At 48.0% G+C, this 22,149-nt stretch overlaps 1 protein-coding gene across 1 annotated transcript; it reads right to left on the bottom strand.

Moving 5' to 3' along the window:
* Positions 1 to 7,853: 7,853 nt before the first annotated feature.
* On the bottom strand, positions 7,854 to 14,601 carry LOC149328923 (uncharacterized). The gene is made up of 4 exons (XM_089559143.1): positions 14,560 to 14,601; positions 11,573 to 11,669; positions 10,778 to 10,984; positions 7,854 to 9,148 (listed from the first exon to the last, which is right to left on the bottom strand). The coding sequence occupies exons 1-4, from the start codon at positions 14,599 to 14,601 to the stop codon at positions 7,854 to 7,856; spliced, it is 1,641 nt and encodes a 546-aa protein (XP_089415269.1).
* Positions 14,602 to 22,149: the final 7,548 nt, after the last annotated feature.

Here is a 22,149-nt window from a genome sequence, read left to right as displayed (position 1 = left end):
CTCCTTCGCGCACAGTCTGCATATGTCGCTCGCGTGCACACTCGGACACACGTGCTTAGCTAGCACCGGGGTGAGCAGGGACCCCGTCTGTAACTGTCTATATAACACTGCCTCCTTCCGGGTAAGCCCCGGGTGAGGTGGCGGCATAGTCTGTCTGTTCAGTCTGTACCATTTCACTATTTCGTTGAAGGTGGTCATCTTGTCCTTGGCACTGCGCCGCGACCAGGACTCCGAGTCGGCCGTGCTTTCAGCCGCGCGGTTGGTTAGTCCTCGCGCGGCCGAGTTGGCCGTCTCGCTGTGGTTCACGTTTCCGCGTTCCGACACGTCGCTGCCCATGTGGGCCGGAAACCACTTGATCACCACAGGACTGTTGCGTCCGATGTCTTCGGCCTTGCGCAGTATGCGCGCGGCCTCACTACATACCCTACCCTTGGCGTAGTTCTTCACTGCCGTTCTAGAGTCACACAACACTGTAGTACATCCGGGGTCGGAAACGGCCAAGGCGATGGCCACCTCCTCCGCCCGGTGCGCTTGTCGAGTCCGGACGCTCACCGCGGTCTTCGTTGCACCCGTCGATGCCCCGACAACCACCGCCGCGTATGCGTCGGTGCTCCCTTGATACTCTGCCGCGTCCACGTAGGCGGCGCCTTCTTCTCTGGCGTGGAGGTGCACGAGAGCCCTGGCCCTCGCCAACCTCTGCTCCCTGTTGTGCTCGGGGTTCACGTTCTTCGGGATCGGGAAGACCAAGGAAAGTGCACGGGCCTGACCGGAAGAAAAGGAAAGTGCACGGGCCTGTCGACTGGCTCCATCTTGGCAAATCCAGCGAGCGCAACAAGGAGACGAGTCACTAAGGAAGACGACAAAGACGAGCGCTGACTTCGAGCATTATTCGCTGTGGTCTTATTCCTTTGTACGCGTCCCCGTATTGCGCTGAATTTTCCACGATGAATCCTCTCGGCCAGCTCAGCATAATAGTCCATCTGGCCCACAATCACTGCTGCGTGAACACAGATGTTGAAAGAGACGAGGAAGGAATGCTTGGAGGAAAGGACGCGCTTCACAGCAGCTGCGTCCGTTGAAGCGACGACGACCGTTGGTTGAATAACAGATGTCCCCATTTCTAGACAATTTCCAGAGCCCAGAGTGGCAGTTACTGGGCTTTTACTTTACTTTAATTATGGTCTGTCACCGTGCGAAAGTGGTCCAGAAAGTGTGCTATGCCTTCCACTGCTGTTGCTTTTACGGGGGTTGAGGGCTCCTCAAGCTGCTGGCATGCAGCTTTTACCTTAGCTTCCTCCATCCGTGAGATTGGGAAATAATGAATGAATGAATGAATGATAATAGTTTAGTTTATAGGGGTTTAACGTCCCGAAGCAGCTCAGGCTATGAAAGACGCCGTAGTGAAGGTCTCCGGAAATTTCGACCACATGGGGTTCGTTAAGCACTATAAGACAGGCGCGCGTCTCTGAGTATTTAAAAAATTCAGGGGACACTCTGACTGTCTAAGGTGCGTAGAGGCGAAAGCATTTTTTGCACCACTTTGACTGCCTCTGTGGCACTGGTGACTTCACCACTGAATGACGTCACACATAATTAATAACTAATTACTAAGTAATGACAAATTGCTAATATATGGCGAATTATTGATTAATAACTAAATACGAATTAACTGCTAAGGTGTCCACCGAGATGACAGAGAATTACAGCGCCATTTACTTTCCTCAGAAAGCGTTGCGTTCAAAGGGCGCGCCGAACGGGTGGTGGCGTTCCGTGGACTGCCTGGCAGCGCTACAACACGCTGTCGCATTCCACTCCTGGAGGCGAAGCTTAAGCGTCATTAATTGGCAGTTAATTAATGCACCAACAAAATGTGAAGTGAACAATAGCGTAGCAGAATGCAGCACTCAGGCTTTCGCCTTTCACCACTTTAGCCGCTAAAGTTCCTCGTAATTTTTTAATTGATGAAATAGAGTTTGGGAGACACAGAGTGGCCCCGCTACATGGTCGGCGTCACTAGCCCGGGACACCGCATGACAAGGCCCCGTCTCTCGCCCGTTTCACCAGAGCCCTTTGGGACTCAAGCGAGGAGCAGTTGAGGAGGGCAGTCTCCCATGCCTCTCTGGAAGGGGTAGGGGAAGGGGGGAGGTAGGGATTTTGAGTACATGTCCACACCATGCGGAAGATATCACAGGTCTCCTCACAGTGCGGGCATCGCCCATCCGTGTTAGGATCGTAATGTTTTATGATTGCAGGACAGAGTGGAGTACCTGTCTGCAGGCGCCTAAACGTTCGCTCCTACGTCTTACTCAGCCGCTTTGCAGGGGCCGGGAAAAGGCTGTGGTTGTCGCTATAATGCGTTATTATTTCCCTGAATCGCAGCAGCGGCTGGTTAGTCTCCGAGCCAGTAGAGCTGGGATGAGGAGCCCGGCGAATAAGCGCTCGGCAGCCTTCTGTCGACAACGGTGAGGCATTAAAGGCTTTCGCCTTAAAATGTTTATGGGGGTCTGGCGTCCCAAAGCGACTCAGGCTATGAGGGACACCGCAGTGAAGGGCTCCGGAAATTTTGACCACCTGGGGCTCTTTAACGTAAACTGACATCGCACACTACACGGGCCTGTAGAATTTTGCCTCCATCGAAATTCGACCGGAGCGGCCGGGATCTAACCCGCGACTTCAAAGGACGCCAATGAGAAAGCACGGTTCGCCATCCGCAGAATCTTTCCGGGCAAACTGTACGTCTCGGATGTTTCACAGTCACCTATGCTCGCTCGTGCTCACATGAAGTCATTAAGTCGGTACTCTATCTTGTGCCCTTGAAAAATGTTTCTACGGTCTTGATTGAGTATTGTAATCGTGAAAGATGCTTATGGATGTTAGGAGGTCCAAGGATTTCAATTTCAATTAATGACCTGCCGCATTTCACACAACACTTCTCTGTTTTTATGTATGCTGACGACCCTGCTCTTCTATGTGCTCATGAATCTACAACGGAACTTATTAGCACCGCTAACCGAGAATTGGAAACTTTGTGTAGCTGGTTTATTTCAAATAAACTTGTTGTAAATGTTAATAAGACAAAATGCATAATATTTAGGGGCTCCCGAAAAATAATACATAAAAACCTGCCTTCTGTGCAATGGCTGGGAACACCTATTGCACTTGTCAATAACATCACTTATCTTGGAATAATTCTAGATGAGAACCTACACTCGAAGCCATACATTCAGGCGCTTTGTAAAAAAGTTAGCTGCAGCATGCTTTGCTCTGTACAAATTCCGAGATTATTTTGTAATGACATACTCAGAATTATTTATTTCCCAATTTTTCAAAGCCAGTTATCATATTGCATTGAATCATGGGGCCACACCTACCGATCTTATTTGGAACCACTTAGGGTCTTGCAAAAAAGGGCAATTCGATTCATTTCACATTCAGGATACAACGCCCACACTGCTCCTCTTTTTAAACAGATGGATATACTGCCACTACAATCATTACTTGAATACTGGACTGTCTTGACAATACACACATGCCTTCAAGACAATTACCCGTTACACTCATCGCTATTCTGTATCCCACCACTATGCACTCGCAACGCCACTCATAGAAACTTCCTACCTCCGAAAACGAAAAATGTCTATGGAGAAAGAAGGATGGCCCATGTTGGTATTGAGCTGTGGAACAAGCTTCCAAGTGAACTCAAACATTGCAAAACTTTTCCTGAGTCATTGAAGAAATATTATGAACAATGAGTGAAGCCAGCGTTTCTTCTTTTCGTGTATTTTTGTGTGTTTGTATGTGTTTGTAAAGGAGGCTTGGTGCTTTGAATATTGTTGCTCTATGTACCCATTTGTGTATTTCTAATTTCATGAGCTTTTATATGTATGCAATTAATTTTTCTATGCCTGCAATTTTCTTTGAAACTGAATTGCATGCATCCCAACTAGCTTTTAGCTCGGGATCAAGATGTTTTCACAAGCATGCCTTGTATGAATGTTGAGAAATAAAATTGAATCAATCAAATCAATCAATCAAAGATCGACATGGAAATGATTTATGTGACGCTTTACGAGCGGCAGCTATCGGTTATGTCTTTCTCGTAAGTAGACTTCACCTATGGTAGTTTCTACGCTTCGAGCAATGACACCCCCCTTACGCCATTGATCGAAGCCATCGGCAGCTTGTCGTGCGTAATCCTGGCACTGCTGTGCTTGAACTCCTGCGCATTTAGGGTCGCTATCACTTGCAGCTTCAAGCGTGGCGTCAGAGTTCTTTTCTTCATTGTGCCCAAGAGGAAGTTCCCTTTTTGCTGGCGGCATTCTTCGACAGAGTCGGGGCATATGGGGCAGATACGAATCAGTCGGCTTGTGTATGCTGCATAGTTTCTCACTATCCTGCCTTTCTCTAATTACTTTAGGGGCGAGCTGACATTGATAGTGACCTTAACTCGTCCGGCAAATCACATGAACAAATTCCGATATCTTGAGGAAGGTCTGGACGAAAAGAAAGCCCTTCCATGTGTGGTACAGAACTCGGCTGCATTCGGAAGATTCGAAGGCGGGGTTAGGGGCTCTGGCGAACTCTTTGAGAAACTGAAGAACGCCCACCTGCGTCGCAGAGACGATGGCCTAGTTAACGGCTCAAAGCTGGAATGCTTTCACTGTGCCAGAGCCAAAACTCGAGTTTGTGTCACAGATCTGACGCCTGAATGTTGGGAGAAGAGTCATGTACCAGGCGTGGGTGCGTTTCCGGAACCGTATCGGTTAACACTGGCGGGCTTTCCAATGCCCAAGGAATCCGGACTCACTCTACCCTGGAGAAAATTCGCGTTCGCTGCTTTTGAAACCGGACAGGTGAAAGTTGGTTTTGTACCCTGTAATCTGGGCTCGGTTGCCGCAGAGGATGAGTTTGTACTCTGGAACTTATTTACGCAGTTTGTTGTGTTGAAGTGCGCGTCTTTCATAGTTTTTGTCACGGAGATCTTTCTTGACCTACTTCTCCCCTGATGCCTAACGATTTTAGATTGCTTCTCTTAGTTCGATGGCACTGACTTTCTGTTGTCAGACATCGAACACGAGAACTGGTAGGGCGCGAGTAACACATTGGATCTAGCGGTGTGAAGGCGCTACTAATTATCATCATCCCCAGCATCATGTTTTGTTCTCATTGTAGCATTTCAAATTACAAAAGACTTTCCGGACCAACAGCCAAAGGCTAGTGAGAGGTGCGACAGAAAACATGCAATGCAGACAACAATAACATAGTAAAAGACATGACAATCGCTTGCGAGAGTGCATGAACTTGCCGCTTATGGACTATGCGTCTGTTTTTTGGAATGACACTTTTAAGTCGAACTGTGACAAAATCTGCGGAGTTCAAGTAAAGTTTTCACGCACATTTCAAAATCGGTTTTCGTGCACAACTTCCAGTTCACGTTCCAGACGTAGTAAGTCATCGCAACTCCCTTCTCTTAACTGACGCGTGTGAGTGCAGACGTAATTTTCTTGTATAATCTTGTTAATGGTCACATACTATGCCCTTTGCTCCTAGATTGAGACCATTCCAAGTTTCTGCGTTTCTACACTCCCTCTGGACACATTACAAAAGTTTGTCTTTTTTCTCACCTTGATGCATTCGAGAACTCTCTCTGCTCGTTTATATTTGATGTCCATAGCGTTCCTCTTGGAGCAGTCCTTTTTTCACATATAACTTTCCCTCGCAAACATTTTGTGTGTACTTCACCTGTGCACTTCCACCGGTATTTTTGTTTAATTTTTTCCCTCAATTGTTTCGTCGTTTCTGCTTGTTTTCATTATGTTTTTACTTTAAAACCATGTACTCGTGTCTGACTGTCTGCAACGCTTTCGCTAAATATATTTATTTGTTGTGTTTCATTGTATTTGTAGCTTTCATTTTAGAGGTTTCATATTCGTTCATATTTAGATCCGTTTATTGTTTACTGTAATTTGCCGTGTGCTGTATTTTGCTGTGAAAGGCCGTCCTTTGTTTTCATTCTCTTTGTTCGTTTTTTTTTTCTGTTTGTTATTTATGTCTGTTGCCGGTTCAAGCCGTTTTCATTTCCCCTTGTTCTCGCTGTTTTCATGCTTTCGTTTTTCTGCAATGCTTTGTGTTTGCTGTCAAGCCTTTCTCTAAAACAGAGGCCTAGTTGATAAGCCTTTGTTTTTCTATCGTATTGATTGCTACATTACTTCACTTGATTATTTTTCATTGTGGGGAAATTAATGTACGCTTTTGTGTGGGTGTATGGTGTACCAGCACCAAGACCTTAGGGTTGTTGCTGGGCATTGAAAATATTGATTGACTGAATATTTATCCAGTGTGTTGGTTATGAGAACAAAGTCATGAACAAACCAGAATTTACTAAGGTGCTATTCATCATGGATCGCGTAGTCTTCTAGCGTAGTGATTTAGCATTCATCATGGATCGCCTTCTAAATACTGTGAGACAGGAGACAAAGCGCAGGATGGAGCGAGCTTTTAATGGCACCCGCAAGTATGGCGACCAACCCTCCGAAGAAGAAGATGATCGATGATGATGGATATGTACAGATGAAGACGAAGGTCGCATGTTGTGCTTACACTTTCTCCCCTCGCGTACGAAAGCGACCGGCCCGGGCGCAGATTAGAGCACAGTAGGGCGACGGGCAAAGGGTTTGAGGCGGGAAACATGAACAATCTCGGCACCTCGGCAACGACGATCATTAACAGGATGAACAGGGGCAACGCGATAGTTCACTGGGGACGTTTGTTCGAGTACAGTATACGGACCAATATAACGGCTCAAAAATTTTTCACACAATCCCGGGGTACGCACTGGAGTCCACAGCAGTACCTCATCACCAGGGTGAAAAAATATGGCACGGTGGGAGAGATCATAGGTGTTTTTCCGGGAGGCTTGGGAGGCGTCAGTATTCAGGCGGGCAATGGCACGGCAGTAGGTAAGACGAGAAGTAAACTGTTCGTGAGAGAGTCTGGAAGAGGTTGAGGGGGCGGAGAAGAAAGACGCTTCGAGGGTGAAGGTAGGTTGACGTCCATACACAAGGAAGAAGGGGGAGAAGTTGGTGGTTCTTTGCACGGCACTATTGTATGCAAAGGTAACGAAGGGAAGCATGGTGTCCCAGTTGGTGTGGTCGGGCTGGATATAGGTGGCTAGCATATCGAACAGCGTGCGATGAAAGCGCTCTGTGAGCCCATTGGTCTGAGGGTGATAAGCTGAAGAGGTTTTGTGCACGGTTCTGGAGGCGTGAAGAACTTCGGCAAGGATGCTGGAGAGGAAGGACTTGCCGCGATCACTCCGAAGAAGAAGATGATCGATGATGATGGATATGTACAGATGAAGACGAAGGTCGCATGTTGTGCTTTGAGCGATGATGATGGATATGTACAGATGAAGACGAAGGTCGCATGTTGTGCTTACAATACTTCTTGTAAAAGCTTAATGAAAAGTCGTTGAAAGATTGCCTGCTTACCTTACAACCAACTTGGCTGCTGTTCTATTACCTGGGCGGGGCTTGGGCATGCAAGCTAATTGTGCAAAAGCGGTGCATTGTAAATGAAAATAGTATCCCTGTGTAGTGGAATGTTTTTATTTCCTAATGTCAAAAATCGCTGTGGGCAGAAGTTGTAATAATGTCAAAGAACCTATTTGGCTCTTCCCCGATTACACAATCATTACAGTACTATTACTTCACTGATGAAGACAAGAAATAAAATGAAGAAAACGTTTAAAGTATCGGGCATATTTTATTTTCATATGATTTATTGAAAGCGCGTGTACGCAGGCAAGAGTCAACGGTAATGTGGTAGTAGTGAGCTTAGCTTTTCTCCCAGTCTTAGCCACCGGGCAGCAAACTTAATAGCGTCCGTATCGCTAGATCAGTTTTTATGCCTGCTAAATATTCTTTTTGGGGGTAATGAGCAGTAACATAACTGGCGTTCCAGAGGGGGATCTTCAAATAGACCACCGGACTTTCCTCCGTGAAGCCACAGCAGCGTCTGTAATGGTTGATCACAGCCATAGAAGCTTCTAACCTTATCTCTCTTGCTATGCCGCAGTGTTTCAAGACGGTGTGAACTGCAGCGTTGCAAACTGCTCTGGAGCGGCCTATGTACTTCGTGAAACCTTCCTTGTCTAAGTCCCTGGAACGGTATGTGAATGTCCTTGTCTGGAGAGGTACGTCACTGTCGCTCCAATGAGATGAATCGATAGGGTACTCGGCGCAGTAGTACCTGCTTTTAATCACGATGCTTCCGATAGCAGCCTTGCCTTCTCGGTTTTCCACCTCTCGAACCACGGCCGAGATACTAGAATTGCCTACAGGCATGATCAATTCGTCGAAGTCTACGTGAATGAAGTATTCACTCCGAGACATGGATCTAAAGATGCAGTCGTACAGTCCCGGCATCTGACCTTCTGCATGGACCTCTGAAGTATTAACGAGCAGCTTGAATGGAACCAAGGTTATGGCGATTCCAGCAGCTTGTAGTCTACCGAGGAGGATCTTCATGTCGGGGGTCATTTCCAAGTCGTAAAAGTAAAACCGTTGTATACCGACGAGCCTGTAGTGTGCGACAAATTCCGCCAGCTTCGAGAGGCTGACGAAAGACCCAAATACCGGCCGAACACAGACAGCGCAACACTTCTCGTCCGATTTCTCCGATGGAATGTGCAGCTCAAGCCACTTCAGCGTACTGTTCACTGCCTCTCGAACCGTAACAGCTATCTGGACGTCTCCACCAGACAAGATTCTTTCATCTGGTGGGGGGCACAGAATGAAGGCGTTCTTGTAGGTGGGATTAAGCCAGGTCCAGACTTTTTGAATGCGTGCTAAGTACTGTCTTGTTCCTGTGGAGGAGCGAACAAGACATACTAGCGGTGGGTACTGGTTGGAAGAGATGTTTACATTCAGCCGGTCTCGTACGAGGCTGATGACATGAATCGCGTAGTCTTGGGTGGTGACAAGAAAGGCGGAGAAGACGTGGATGTCAGGGGTGACGGCGTGCCAGGATTCATTTTCCGTCTTTGGAGTCACTGTAGCCGAAGTGCGCAGTTGCTGCGCCAGCTTCTTGTCCCATTGGTCGAAGTGGTGCTGTGCCCGAAACTCGTTTTCGCTGGGGCAAGAGGTCCCTGCGCGAAGCAAAATCAGAAATATTTGTAAACTTTCGCGAATATATATAGCTACCCCTCTGTGCTTGGAAGATATCCCGATAAACTTTTTAAAAGTACGTAAAGATGCTTTGGGCGACGAATATGTTAAAATAATTTCAAACGTCACCAGTAAGAAAAAAATGGCTGCATTTTTATATTTCTTGCGTAAAGTGAGCGATATGATGTCACCGATTATAACCTGGATTTGGCAGTGGCTTATCTTGAATAGGATTGAATAGATTAGTCCCAACGAACGCGAACAAAATTAAGAAAGCAATACCGAAATGCGTTTTGCATTGGATGTCAGTTGCGTTCGCAGAATAGATCACTAATGTAACAAAAATTAAAGGGCGTAGTAATTATGCAAGCGTCCTCATTTTGCATCCTTTGACGATGACAGACGCCCTAAACAGCGCTGCATACTGAATCAATGCTTGCAATCCGGAGAACGTCTTAAAAAGTGCAACAAACTCTAAAGAGTTAATTCACGCAAGATGACACTTGCGTGAGAGAGGGAGAGAGAGAGAGAGAGAGAGAGACTCTTTAATGAAGAGCAGAGAATTTAGCCGGCGTTTAAAAATCGCTGGCATGCTACTCTGCGTAGGGAGGGGAATTTGGGAGATAAAGACAGAAGGAGAGCAGAGTGGAAGAGGTAAAGAAAAAACGAAGATAAAATGCGGCCATGAAATGGGTACTAAGGATGCAATGGCGAGTATTGATGTAACCTATGGAATGATGGAGTGCATAGTCCGTCAAATGGGCTGACGAAGTTCACTGCATGAAGAATGCATGAAGGTAACGTGCAAGTGAATTTAAAGCTTATCGTGCTCGCCTGTTCGGCCCAAGGCAGCCCATTACTGTGAGAAAAGCCAGCGCAGTAAGTGGAGACGTTGCCGTTGGGTGTTTTCCCTGCTCAGGAATACGCAATCAAAACTTCAGTTGGCAGTTTAAAGACACTGAAAAGACTTTCTATGGTTCATCAGGAATTACCTTTCTATATGCTTGTTATTGTTTTACCTGTCACCTTCACTGTAAGACGGAGTTGTTAAGCTTTGCGTGCGTGCAGCATTCATGCAGCCCAGTTTCATTGTTTGTCAGATGCCACACAATAGGCTTTTTCTCCAGGAAAACCAGTTCCTCCACTAAGTTTGCTGCAAAAAGAGAACTGCACAACTCTCACGTGGTGTCCAGAAATGAAACAATGTACGGTAGAGCCTTAAGCCATATTTGCACCGATGTGACCAAAATCATTGTTGTGTTACCTCGGCTGCTTAAAAGTGACATCGACCGAACTGTGGGCGTATGACTTACCAGAAAATTAATCATGTAAGGTGCATTGCACAATGTGCACTGTGTTTGAGGCCCAGTAGCATCTTCAGTGGAAAACTGCGTTTACACGACGTTTACAGTGGGAAAACTCTGACCTGTATATGTCATGCTCCTGCTGCTATATTTGCACCAGTTATTAATGAACCCAGAGCAAGTGAAGGAGTGCTATTTGTGCTACGACCGATTGACATTTCGATTAAAATAAGGACGTTTCTTTCAGGTATTAAAAATTATCTGCTAAATACGTTTCTTAATCTGGTTATGAAGTACCACACGTACAGTTCAGGTCCGGTACTGCGTTCTTCGGCCATGATTCCCTCGAAGTGATGGATGCCGTCCATGTCACCAGGCGTGTAGACACTGCTGGCCACCTCATGCGGTCGTATCCATACATTAGAGAGAGCAGCGCTGCAGCGTGGCACAGCAACACTGCCGCCACCATCAGACGGCGCCGTGATGCTGTCCGTAGCCATAATTCTTGTCGCACTGCGGTGCAGAAATTCAAATAGCTTTTTACACACAGAATGCGATGTACGCCTGTCTCTTCGATGTTTTTTCCTACCCATGAAAATCTTAGACAAACACAGACGACCTAATCAATAAGTACGGTGCCAGTAGGGATCGAGTTACAAATATGAAAATCTTTATTTTAGTATTTCAATAAAAGCGAAACACAGTCACGTCCATGTGCTGTGCAACTTCAGCACACGTTAAAGACATCAAGGTGGTCTAAATTAATCTGCAACCCTCTCGTATGGCACCTTTTATACCCCTTATGGCACTTCGGGATATTAAACCCCACAACTGACCAATTCGTTTCGTAACCTATTTTGAAATTTTATTACCTTAATCCGATAATGGCAAGAAGTGGCAAACTTCATGATTATTTTTAACAAGCACTTAGTCATACTGTCCTCGAACGCAGTTTTTATAACTGATATCAAATGCTTATTGCGCGCAATAGCTTGCATTCATGTTTGCAGGCACTGTTCAATAGAAACTCCAGGAAAATGCAAAAAATATCTCCTGCAGCTCCCGTTGACCACACATCGAATCCAAATTGTATGAACGTACCTGAAGCTCTAACGATCATGGGGTTAGAAGTTCCTTGAGGCATGAAGTTAGGAGATTTCATTGTCAGAAGTTTTCGTGTTGTATCTTTAATATTGACCTATAAGCCAAAGGAGGCGATGCTCAACGCTTACACTCGAATTCGACGCAGAAGCTCAGGTCTGCTTCCTGCAAAGAAAGGAATAAGCGATATACGCGTGTGTTTAGCTGCATTGCTAAAATGCAGCTAATATTTAGAACTTCCAATAAGCATGTAGTTAGTACCATTAGATATCTAAAACACAATTAGTTTGAATGTATCAGACAACTTGTTATCAGTTAGAGATATCAGTCGACTTTTAAATTTTCAAAATCTGCACTAAGCTGGGGTTTACCAAAGACGACAAATAAGAGATGAGGCTCAAACTAGCAACTGAGTTCGAGCAAAGTCAGCAAAGGCAACGCGACGAAGATGTGACGGAGTATATGAATGCTAAATTAAGTAGATAAAACGGACGACCGGATAAAAGCGTTGATTACTACCTTGAGCGGTGGCCGCCTCCCGGGCGCGCCCGACTAAGGCTTGTTGTGCCTGTGAGTCGTGGCAGCCGAGCAGGGTCGCCTCCCAGTCCTCCCGGGTTGGGTTGGGGATGGGGGGAATAGCTAGGGACCTCCACCTACTTCTTGTAAAGATCGCTTCCTTACGGGCTGATCCAAACATACCTCCTGTACCTTCCTAGCAAATGTTTTCACCACCACCACCTTGAGTGGACAGTTTTCATATGCTTAGTAACAAGTGTTGACTCTTTATCTATCGTTTTATATAGCCTTGCTTGATGTTCTTATATAAATTCATATTTTTTCATGTTGCATTAATTGGTTCCTGCTAACTTTGTTCCTTGTTAGAGACTATATATTATGTCTTTTCTTGTTAGCCTCTTGCTTTGCCCTGAGAATTTTATGAGATTTAGCGCATAAAAAACTGCAATAATATCTCATTTGACCTCACTTTTGAAATCCTTTGGATAATGAGACCTGAGGCATTAAAGTTTACATCACTTGCACCAAAACGCTCAAGTTTGCTAACTTTGGATTGTGCCTTTGCTAATTCCTCCCCCAAAAAGGAATTAATTTCCTGAGCTGTAAGAGCAAAATTCAGCCATTATTCCTTGAAGCTGAAAAAAACAACCCTCTAAAGTTCATCAAGGGATGAATTATGAGCTTGTCATAAATATATCTTCCGGGACAATAGGGCGGCTTTGACAGCTGCGAAGGATGTCAAAATGTTTGCGGGTAGTTTTTGCGCCTTTGTGCTTACGTATAAGGCAACGAACAAAGAAATGCGCTGCCTTTACACCGTCAGCTTATTGTGTTAGAAAGCACGGCCATTATTTTGCTAAGTACTTTATACCTCAGCGGCAAGCAGTCATGTTCACTTTATAGGCGAACAGCAGTGCTTGGCTGTAGTTTGAAAAGAAACAAAGATGTCGGTCAAAAGAGCCTTGTTTTGAAAGTGAAATCGAAAGCAAGAAGCCGAATTGGTCAGGACCAAGCAAGAAAATCATATCTTCAAGGAGATAGTATCAGGGGGAGGAAAGCGCGAGCCACTTCCGTCATACCTAATTGAAGGAACCTCCGCTGAAGCCGTAACTCCGTTCACCGTCCGTTGTGAACATAACTGAACAAGGAATTAGGGCTAGCGTCAGCAGTAAAGAAAAGATCTAACTGCAAGAAGGCTTTGAAAGGAGAAAAGGTATCTCGCCTTCTCTCTCACTCTCTATCTATTTTGAATTTGTGATACGCGTGGCCGTTGCAACCGCCGCTCATCCTTTGCGTGTTTCGCGAACTTTGTCAGTCGCGTTATCTAGTGCGCTGTCGCCTGCTTTGCCGCTCCGGTTAGAGACTCTTTGGCGTCATGTTCCTTCATGTGTTACTGCGGAAACTGTGGTGTGTTTGCTTTTGTGCTCGTGACCTTGGAAACTGCAAAGAGTGCAGCAAGACCCGCATGTATAAGACGGCAACCTCTACCTGCGCTCGCTTTCTAGGGAGCCACCGCTCATTTCGGCACTGTAAATCATGAACAATGATTTAGTCACTGGTGTTCACGAAGCAATCATCCTGTTTGGTCCGCAAAGAGTCGGCACGTTGTGGAAACCAATTATGCATCTGTATGTTAACTGAATTTTATTGGTGTCGTATATATCAGCATGGACATTGCAGGCCATTGCGTGATAGTGTTTTGTTTTCACGCGTTTCATAAATACTAAACATTTTTTGCAAATATCTACGATTGTAAGGTACACCGTACATGCATTAAGTCGCGCGCACTCAATGTGCAAATACTGCTCATTCTGTTTTGCGTGAACATGATACAGTAAAGATCGCACATCTATTGAATGAATTATGAGCGAAATGATGTACTGAAGATTTCAGATGCGCCTTTCGAGATAAGCTTAACACCTCTGGTGCATCGACACACATTATCTGTATTGGACGGAATGCTATAATGTAGACATATAGTACATAGTGTATCTCCTCGGACAGAAAGTAACCAGAAGGAGTGTCAATAAAAACATCGAAAGCGTGTTCGCTGTTCTTCGTACATTGGTCCAGAGCTGCGGTTACCATTGTTTACCAGCAGAGCAACCCAATTTTAACATGCCACAACAGCAAAGAATGCGTGTACGAAAACCCAGGTAAAGCGCGGCGCGCGGCCGCGCGCAAAGCAGGCAGAACGATATATGCGCCCACCTCTCTTAGCGGGACCGATTTTGGACCAGTCCGCGCGTGAAGCAGATGCCATGCGAACACCCTTCGTGCCCGCATGTTTCGGTCATCCGTTGTCATGGAGATCACTCGTACACGAGACGCTATTAACGTCACTGAAGGAGTAATCGGTGCTACCGTCTGTATTTCGTGACCGCTGGGAGGAGCAGCTTTTGACAACCTTCTCTGAAACAGATTCAGTCGTAAACATGCTGACGCCGGCTCTCTGTTTCACTCTTACTTGCCACCTGGAGCCCTTCCTCGACTCGTTCCCCACCGGAAGCCATTGTTTCAACTCATTCCGTCAGGAACATGATCTCGAAGCAGCGGAAAGAATCATGGATAGTCTCCATCAAGGCTTTTCTGCCTGCTTTCGAAGAATTAAGCTTAGCGCGCACTCCGTCGATAAGCGTCCCGTTTGGACATGCGGGATTAACTTTTATGCTGCCGCAGTAGCTTTTCCGATGACTGAAAATAGTTTCTGGTTGCCTCACGCTCCTTGATATCTGAAATCTGTCCCTTTTACCATGTCAGCCCTCAATGCGCACGTGACGGTGTTTTCAAAACGTACGAATGGCCCCGGCTCCACTTCTAATGACGTGGCCCTAACACTTTAGTAAATAAAGAAGTGCGTGCGCTCCTGTACCGCCTGCCAACACTGCGTCTCTTCCGCGCCAGTATCATTCGCCATTGCAGCCAATGCCCTGTCCGGCGAGACCGTTTGACCTTGTTGGCATTGACTTGTATCGGCACCTTCCCTACACCACCGCCAGCAGTCGCGAATTATTGAGGCAGTCGACCACCTAACGGGCTATGCCGAAGCCGCGGTCCGTGAAGTGGGATCTGTCATTTTGCATCATCTCGTCTGACGCCATGGCGCACCACGAGAAATTTAAGCGAGCTATGGTGACCGCTCTTGTAAGAAGCTTTTGAAGCGCTCTTCCGGTGATGTAGAATCGTACACCTCGCCACCATTGCCTACCACCTGCAAAATAATGGTCTCGCTCAGTGCACGCTAGAAGACATGATCTCTGTGCGTATTGCGCATGACCACATAAGAAGTTTAGTGTTTTTCCGTCCCTGATTTTCGCCTACAACAGGTCCACGCAGAACGCAACTAGATTTTCGCCTTTCTTCGTCATGTATGAACGCGAGCCGTTGTCGACATTTGACACCATGCTTCCATACTGCCCTGATCCTTCAGACTGTATCCCTGTTTCTCAGGCCACTGAAAGCGTGCATGGCTCGCTGCAAATATTTGTGTGTTTCGGCTCATGTTTGGGTTGCGTCGATTAGGGCTCGAAAGAGACGCCATGTGTTGCGGCTGGACATTTGTCGCGCGGCCGTGTTGCATCTATCCACCCAGTTGGAGTCGGCGAGTTTGGTCGCGTACTCTGCCGCTTCATGGGTAAGCTCGGTAATTCTAGCTTTAAGCTCTCTATTGTGTTTATGGTGTCGCCAACAGGCGGACGAGGCTGCGAAAGGCTTCACAGAGGTGAAGAAGGTAGTTATACACGTCCGTGACCGCCTCTAAGAGCTGAATCTGAGTTTGGTGCGAGATGAGGTGTGTCAGCAGCTGTTGGGACGATGCTGGGTGCCTTGCTCGGATATAGGTGTGCTATCGAGTCAAACTTTTGCCTGAATTTAGTCCATTCTGGGATACGGGCTTGCGTTGTGAGACGCTTGAATGGGCGCGTTCATAGTGAAGTGTTAAGGATGCAGTTGTCGCTAGCGAGGGTCTCCTCGGTGTTGAGCCAGTCTGCGTGTCGAATGTTGCGAGTGAAGGTTAAGTCCGGACACGTATCCCGTGTCACGAAGTTTCCTAGCCGGGTTGGTTGGACGAGGTCCGTGTGGAGGGTGAGGCCCAGCGTCGACGCAAGCTTACATCCGTACGACTCCTCCTTGCGATACCCCCGCAGCTGACTGGGAGCGTTAAAGTCGCCCACAATCAGCAGGGGACCGCGACCTGCTACTCTTAGCGCGTGGTTAAAGAGGTCCGCAAAAGTCACTCCCTTGAGTTTGGGAGAGCAGTACACATTGAGTATATGTAACGGCAGGTTCCTGTGGCGGAGTGGTAATATAGTCAACATTACATAGGAATACTCGAGCTGGAGGTCGAGATCCAGTGAGTTGGCTGTGTATGGTTCGTGTACGAGAGGACAAGACGCGGGGTCCTGCTGGAACTCCGTGTTATTTTAAATTGTGACGCCAAGGCCTGGCTTCTTTTGCGCCTTTCGCGCAAACGGGCCCCTTTTGCGGACCGCCTCCATCGTAACGCAAAAGACGGCTGTGTGCCATGAGATGTCAGTGCACGTTGTATATAGACCGCCGCTGAGGCCTTCAATGTTCCCCTCAGAACCGGAATTTGTGCACCTCTGCCCCTCGCCAAAGTTCACAACTGAAATCTCTCTTTCTCTTGACAGTGGTACCATACCCGACACTGACGGGGTACAGGTACTCGGACTCTATATCAACAAACACAGCCGGCCAGACACTACATTGGCCAAACGCCGTAAGATGGGGGACCAGGTGGGCCGCTTGGTACGCCGAGTATCCAACAAACGCGGGGGTTACGAAGTAAGGATGCCTTGAGGCTGGCAAACGCCTTCGTGACGCTTCGTTTCCACCTAAGGAAACAAGAGAAGGATGCCCTTCACAAATTTATTATGCGTGCCCTGGACCTCCCCGTCACTACTTCAAACTGCCTGCTTATGGCCATTGGGATGGCGAATACTTTCCGGGAGCTCCTGGAGGCTCAACTTACAAACCAGTACCCGCACTTGTCTCAAACGGAGTCGAGTCGCCACCTTCTTGCTCAACTCCATATCCAACACACCACTCTGATAGAAGACAGGTTTCGCATTCCAGGTCTGTGGAGACGCACCCTCCATCTGCGACCTCTTCCAGCTAACATGTCACACGAAGACCATAACGGTCGGCACCTTGCACGAGCGGAAGCGCTAGCCCGACATTTTGGCAACAAAACAGGCGTATACTACATGGACGCCTCCGGCCCTCACCACGGGGGATGGTACACGGTCGCGGTAGTTCACAACAGCAACGCAGTTAACGGCCTCACCTTCAGAGCCGGTAGTGCAACACAAGCAGAAGTCGCCATTGCTCTCGCGGCCTCACATTCCGATTCAAAATACATTATCACCGACTCGCGAGGGGCCTGTCGGAACGTCGAACAACGCTGCACTGGCTTCCTAGCCTATCGAATCTACAAAAATTGCATACGGGATACGGACCCCACAGAGCGTTACTTTACATGGGCCCCTGCTTATCAGGGGTTGGCAGGAAACGAGGCAGCAGACGCAGCCGCCCACGCGCTCTCTCACCGGGCTGTTGTCTCCTCTACACCCGATAAGGAACCCGATTTTAATCTGGTCTATACCTTCAAAGATATTACAACATAATATCAAAACAGTCATAGCCTTTACACCCCCCCCCCCATGTAAAGGCCTCAAGAAGGCAAGAAGGCGGATGAGCGGCTCCTTCTCCGGCTTCTCCCCAATATATTGCCGTACCTGGCAGCACTAAAACATTTTGACTCCTCCTTTAGCGGCAGCTGCCCGCCCTGTAGAGCGGTGTCTTCGGACACCTATCATAAGGTGTGGGCCTTCCCCTCCAACCCGGCTATTCCTCCCATCCTCAACCCAACCCGGTAGGACTGGGAGGTGATGCTGCTCGGCTGCCACGACTTACGTGCCCAACAGGCCTTAGTCGGGTGCGCCCGGGCGGCGGCCACCGCGACTGGGGTTCCAAAGTAGGAACCTCCACCTAGTGCTTGTAAGGACCGGTCCCTTACGGGTTGATCTAAGCATGCCTCGTGTCCCTTTGTTGTCCAAATAAATGTTCTCATTGCCACCACCAGGTCGCTGAATACGCTGAGAAATGCCGTCGCCTTGCCCAATCGCTCATATCGGCAAGCCAACCTCGCCAACAGGGAATCAGAGAAAGCCCAGACCTTACAGATACATTACAACCAGGGTCTTTTGTTTGTTGGTTGGTTCCCTACACTCCTCCGCACCTGTCCGTAAAGCAGACGTCCCAGGTGAACTGCATTGTCGAGGCTGTAGCGCCTTCTCCCAACCTCCAACGTAGCGGGCGCGCGACTGGCAACGCACAGCGCCTGAAGCCTTATTACGACCCGGCCATCCTATCCTCCACTCCAGTAGCCAGGATGGTTCCCTATTTCCCTGGGGGCTGATTGTAGGAATGAAGAAGACCGTACCGTGTCATCAGCAGGCAATGACGGGAAATAAGTCGAGACCCTGAGCGTGGATGTGGTAGCAGCGGACGAAAGAACAGTAGTTCTTCCCTTGCTAGCGGAACGTCTGGATAAACACTTTGTTAGGCAACAAATACCTGTGATACCATTCTGTCACTGCCTTCACATAAAAATTATTTAAGAAAAATGAGATTGGATACAAAGACTCACCATACGCCGGTATTCTAAATTCAACTGAAGTGCAGTGCGTTGGAAGCGTAAAGAGATGGAGCTTTAATCTAACTGCATGGTGACGTTTTTGTTGAGTGAGGAAGGTTAGAAAGGTTGAATGATAACGACCAATTGCTTCACAAAAAATTCATCAAAAATAAAAGTGCCCAAAATAATTCATACACAGCTTTCACAAGACAGGTTCTATGAACCCTTGTTCAGAAAAAAAAAGGATAAAGGAAGCATGCACAACATTCGTAGCTTAGACGCATTCTTTGTCCCCAAATGCTGCTCTTCTTAAAACTCTTGCAGGTGTAGTTGACTGTGCAGATTAATCCTCGCCATTATTAAAGCTATGATACAGCAATGAAAATAATGAGATGTCAAGGAACACAATGATCTCTTGCTTAGAACAAGAACAGCATGACGCACGTGTCAAGTTAGTCAAAGATAAGCTCAGACAGGCGATTTCTGCGCTATGTCATGCCGGGAAACCCGCCCGGATTCCAATTCTGCCGGCCGCTAACTTTCTCCTACGAGCGTCCCTTTTGACAAGCCCTGGTGCTGCGCCGCAAGGCACGCGCCCTAAGGCTCCCTGACAAGCCACGATGCTGCGCCGTACGGCAGCGTAGTCCTAAGGAGAAGCATCTGCAAGCAACACGCCTGGACCTGTCGCAAGAGGCCAGACAGCGAGGCGCCAGATTCCTTCTCTCCCGGACGCCACCGCGCGCGGCAAAATTTGAAGCGGTTGGCCCGCGCGATCGCTGATTGGTCCTTTCGGACTGCCGTCGAGTGCTGCCTTTGGATTGGCCAGTTCTGAGGGGCCACCGTTCCTCAGGCTATATAAGCCCCAACGCTGCAGCTTGGAAGTGTGTGACGGAGTGACCGAGTGACCGACCCACCGTGAGTCGAGTGCTGCTCACGAGTGGAGTCGGATGGTGTGACGTGCTGGTGTCTCGCTGATCGTCGCTGTGCGAGAACAGTCGCGTTGTATAGCTCTCGGCCCCCGTGCCGATGTTGAACTATATTATGCCCTGTACATAATGTATAAAGCATTTTCTTAGTCTCACCGACGCCTGACTCGGAGTCTTCGCTACCGCTAAGAGAGCTGGCAACGCTCAGTCACGAAACGGGTGGCGAGCGCAACGGGACCACCTCTATGGCACAACATTGGATGGCAGCTATGGGATCGACCGACATCAGCTACCTCGGCGCGGTGAGTGCCTGAAGTTTTCCTCAAACGCCAGACTTTCTCTAACACAGGTTATAGTAGCTTAGAGAAAGAATTGGTGTAGCATTGCGTTAACCTTGTGTGTTTCAAGCCTAGGAAGAGTGTTTTGAAAACCAAGGGATGCTGAAGGGGTAAACAAGGCAGTGTGTGAAATTCTTGCGCGTACCGAACTAGTAGCGATATAGTAGTGTACGGCAAGTAGTTTCTAAAAGGGCAAACAGCAAGAGGCAGTGTGAACGATGGAGAGTTACAAGGTTAAAGAACTTCTCCAAATTTGTGAGGAGTTGGGCATTGATTTGGGCTCAACAAAAAGAAAGAATGCGATCCTTGAGGTCATGAGGACTGACGTGACGGCTGAGGAAGCCGAAGAGGCCTGGGCTGATATCAATGAAACGCGTGAACGGGAGGAAAAGAGAAAAAAGGAACGTCGCGAGGAGGAAATGAAAGAAAAGGAGATGCGAGAGCGCCAGGCGCTTAGAGAGCACGAGGTTAAAATGAAAGAGCTGGAGCTCCGAAAAACCTCGCCAGCGCCTAGTCTTGCTTCGACGACGGTTCCCTCTAACGCTCCAAAAATACGCGACCAACTGCCGCCCTTTGTAGTCGGCGAGGATATGGCTAAATACCTCGTTAAATTTGAGCATGTGTGCGAACGGAATGGTATTGAGCGATCCCTCTGGGCACAGAATCTGTTAGCCTTGCTTCCCGGGGAGGCATCAGACGTGATAACTTGCTTATCGAAAGAGGCGTTTGAGAGCTACAGTGATGTGAAGGAGGCGCTATTGCGAAAGTACAAACTGTCGCCCGAAGCTTTCCGGCAGAGGTTCCGGTATGCACAGAAGGGCAGGGAGTCACATGTTGACTTCGCGTTTCGTCTAAAAGCCGACCTGGTTGAATGGCTGAAAGGCGAAGAGGTTTACGACGACCGTGATAAAGTCGTCGAATGCATCGCGTTAGAACAGTTCTACCGTTGCATTGATGAGGATGTCAAGCTCTGGCTGCAAGATAGGCTAAAGGAGGTTAAGCTAGACAAGGCAGCAGAATTAGCTGGAGAGTATTACCTCCGCCGCAGATTGCACAGCAGGGCAGTGCGTGTAGAAAAAGCAGATAAGAGAGACGGGTTTTCAAGGAAGCCCGACGAACGGAAGCAAATCAAGCGTCGCGAGTTTCGGAAAGACGAGTCCCTTACCAAAGAAACTGTGAAGGAAGGGCAGAATGCATCTCAGAATGCTAGCGACGGTCTCAAGCAGCGAAACGATGCGACGCGTTCTTTTGAAAAACGGAAGCCGTTAATCTGCTACAACTGCAAAAAGCAAGGGCACATCGCGGCGAACTGCCAAGAGAAAGTTGCTTTTGCAACGATACGGGAAACAAACAATAACATGCGACTGTTGGAGCCATACATGCAGGAAATTAAAGTAAACGGCAAGAAGTGCAGAGCACTTCGGGACTCGGCAGCAACTATGGACGTCGTCCACCCGTCTTTCGTCTCCTCTAGTGACTTTACAGGAGAATGCGCTTGGATACGGCAAGTGGCCGAGGATGAGAGTGTCTGCTTACCGATCGCAGCGGTCATCATTGAAGGAGAGTTTGGAAAACTTAACACAGAAGCCGCTGTGTCTGCCGCCCTTCCGGAGCACTTTCCCTACCTGTTCTCAAATAGCTCGGAGCAGATGCTGAAGGATCAGGGCAAATCATTCTTTGCCGACGTGGCGTACATGGCCCTCACGCGATCCAAAGCGCGCCAACTGTCGAGGGAACTAGACTGAGTCGGTGAACGAACAGCCGTGCGGCACGCGGAGCGATCAAGGTAACTTGAGTGGCGGGCAGACACGGGAAATGCAAAGCTCGGAGACCGGCTTGGGAGAGCGCGGTTTGGACGAGACTGAGAGTGAAACGTGCACTGCTAGCCGCGACCTAGACACGACGCCGCAGTTAGGCGACGCGGGCTCCATACTCGCTCCGGTTTCCGCCAGCTGGCAGGAGCTGGCCGCAGTTGAAAAGGAAACGCTCATTCGCGAGCAGCAGCAAGACTGCTCAATACACACCGTAAAACAGCGCGCTTACACGGGACGAAGAAAGAAGACACGCACACACACAGCGCTGAACTTACAACTGCATGGTTTATTGCATTGCTCGCAATAAATACCGGAAAGGAAAACA

The sequence above is a fragment of the Amblyomma mixtum genome, chromosome 9, assembly GCF_055824585.1.
Source record: "Amblyomma mixtum isolate Tamu chromosome 9, ASM5582458v1, whole genome shotgun sequence".
Lineage (NCBI taxonomy): Eukaryota > Metazoa > Arthropoda > Arachnida > Ixodida > Ixodidae > Amblyomma > Amblyomma mixtum.
Note: the sequence above shows the minus strand (reverse complement) of the source record. Positions and strands in the feature narration are given on the sequence as shown.

What these genes read in the sequence shown, in the direction of transcription:
- LOC149328923 (XM_089559143.1), bottom strand. Translation starts at nt 14,601, where the DNA reads ATGGCTTCCGGTGGGGAACGAGTCGAGGAAGGGCTCCAGGTG. An exon ending in TCGAGGAAGGGCTCCAGGTG is followed by an intron (nt 11,670 to 14,559) that starts GCAAGTAAGAGT and finishes TTTGGCTTATAG; the next exon opens with GTCAATATTAAAGATACAAC. An exon ending in CATGATCGTTAGAGCTTCAG is followed by an intron (nt 10,985 to 11,572) that starts GTACGTTCATAC and finishes TCTGCACCGCAG; the next exon opens with TGCGACAAGAATTATGGCTA.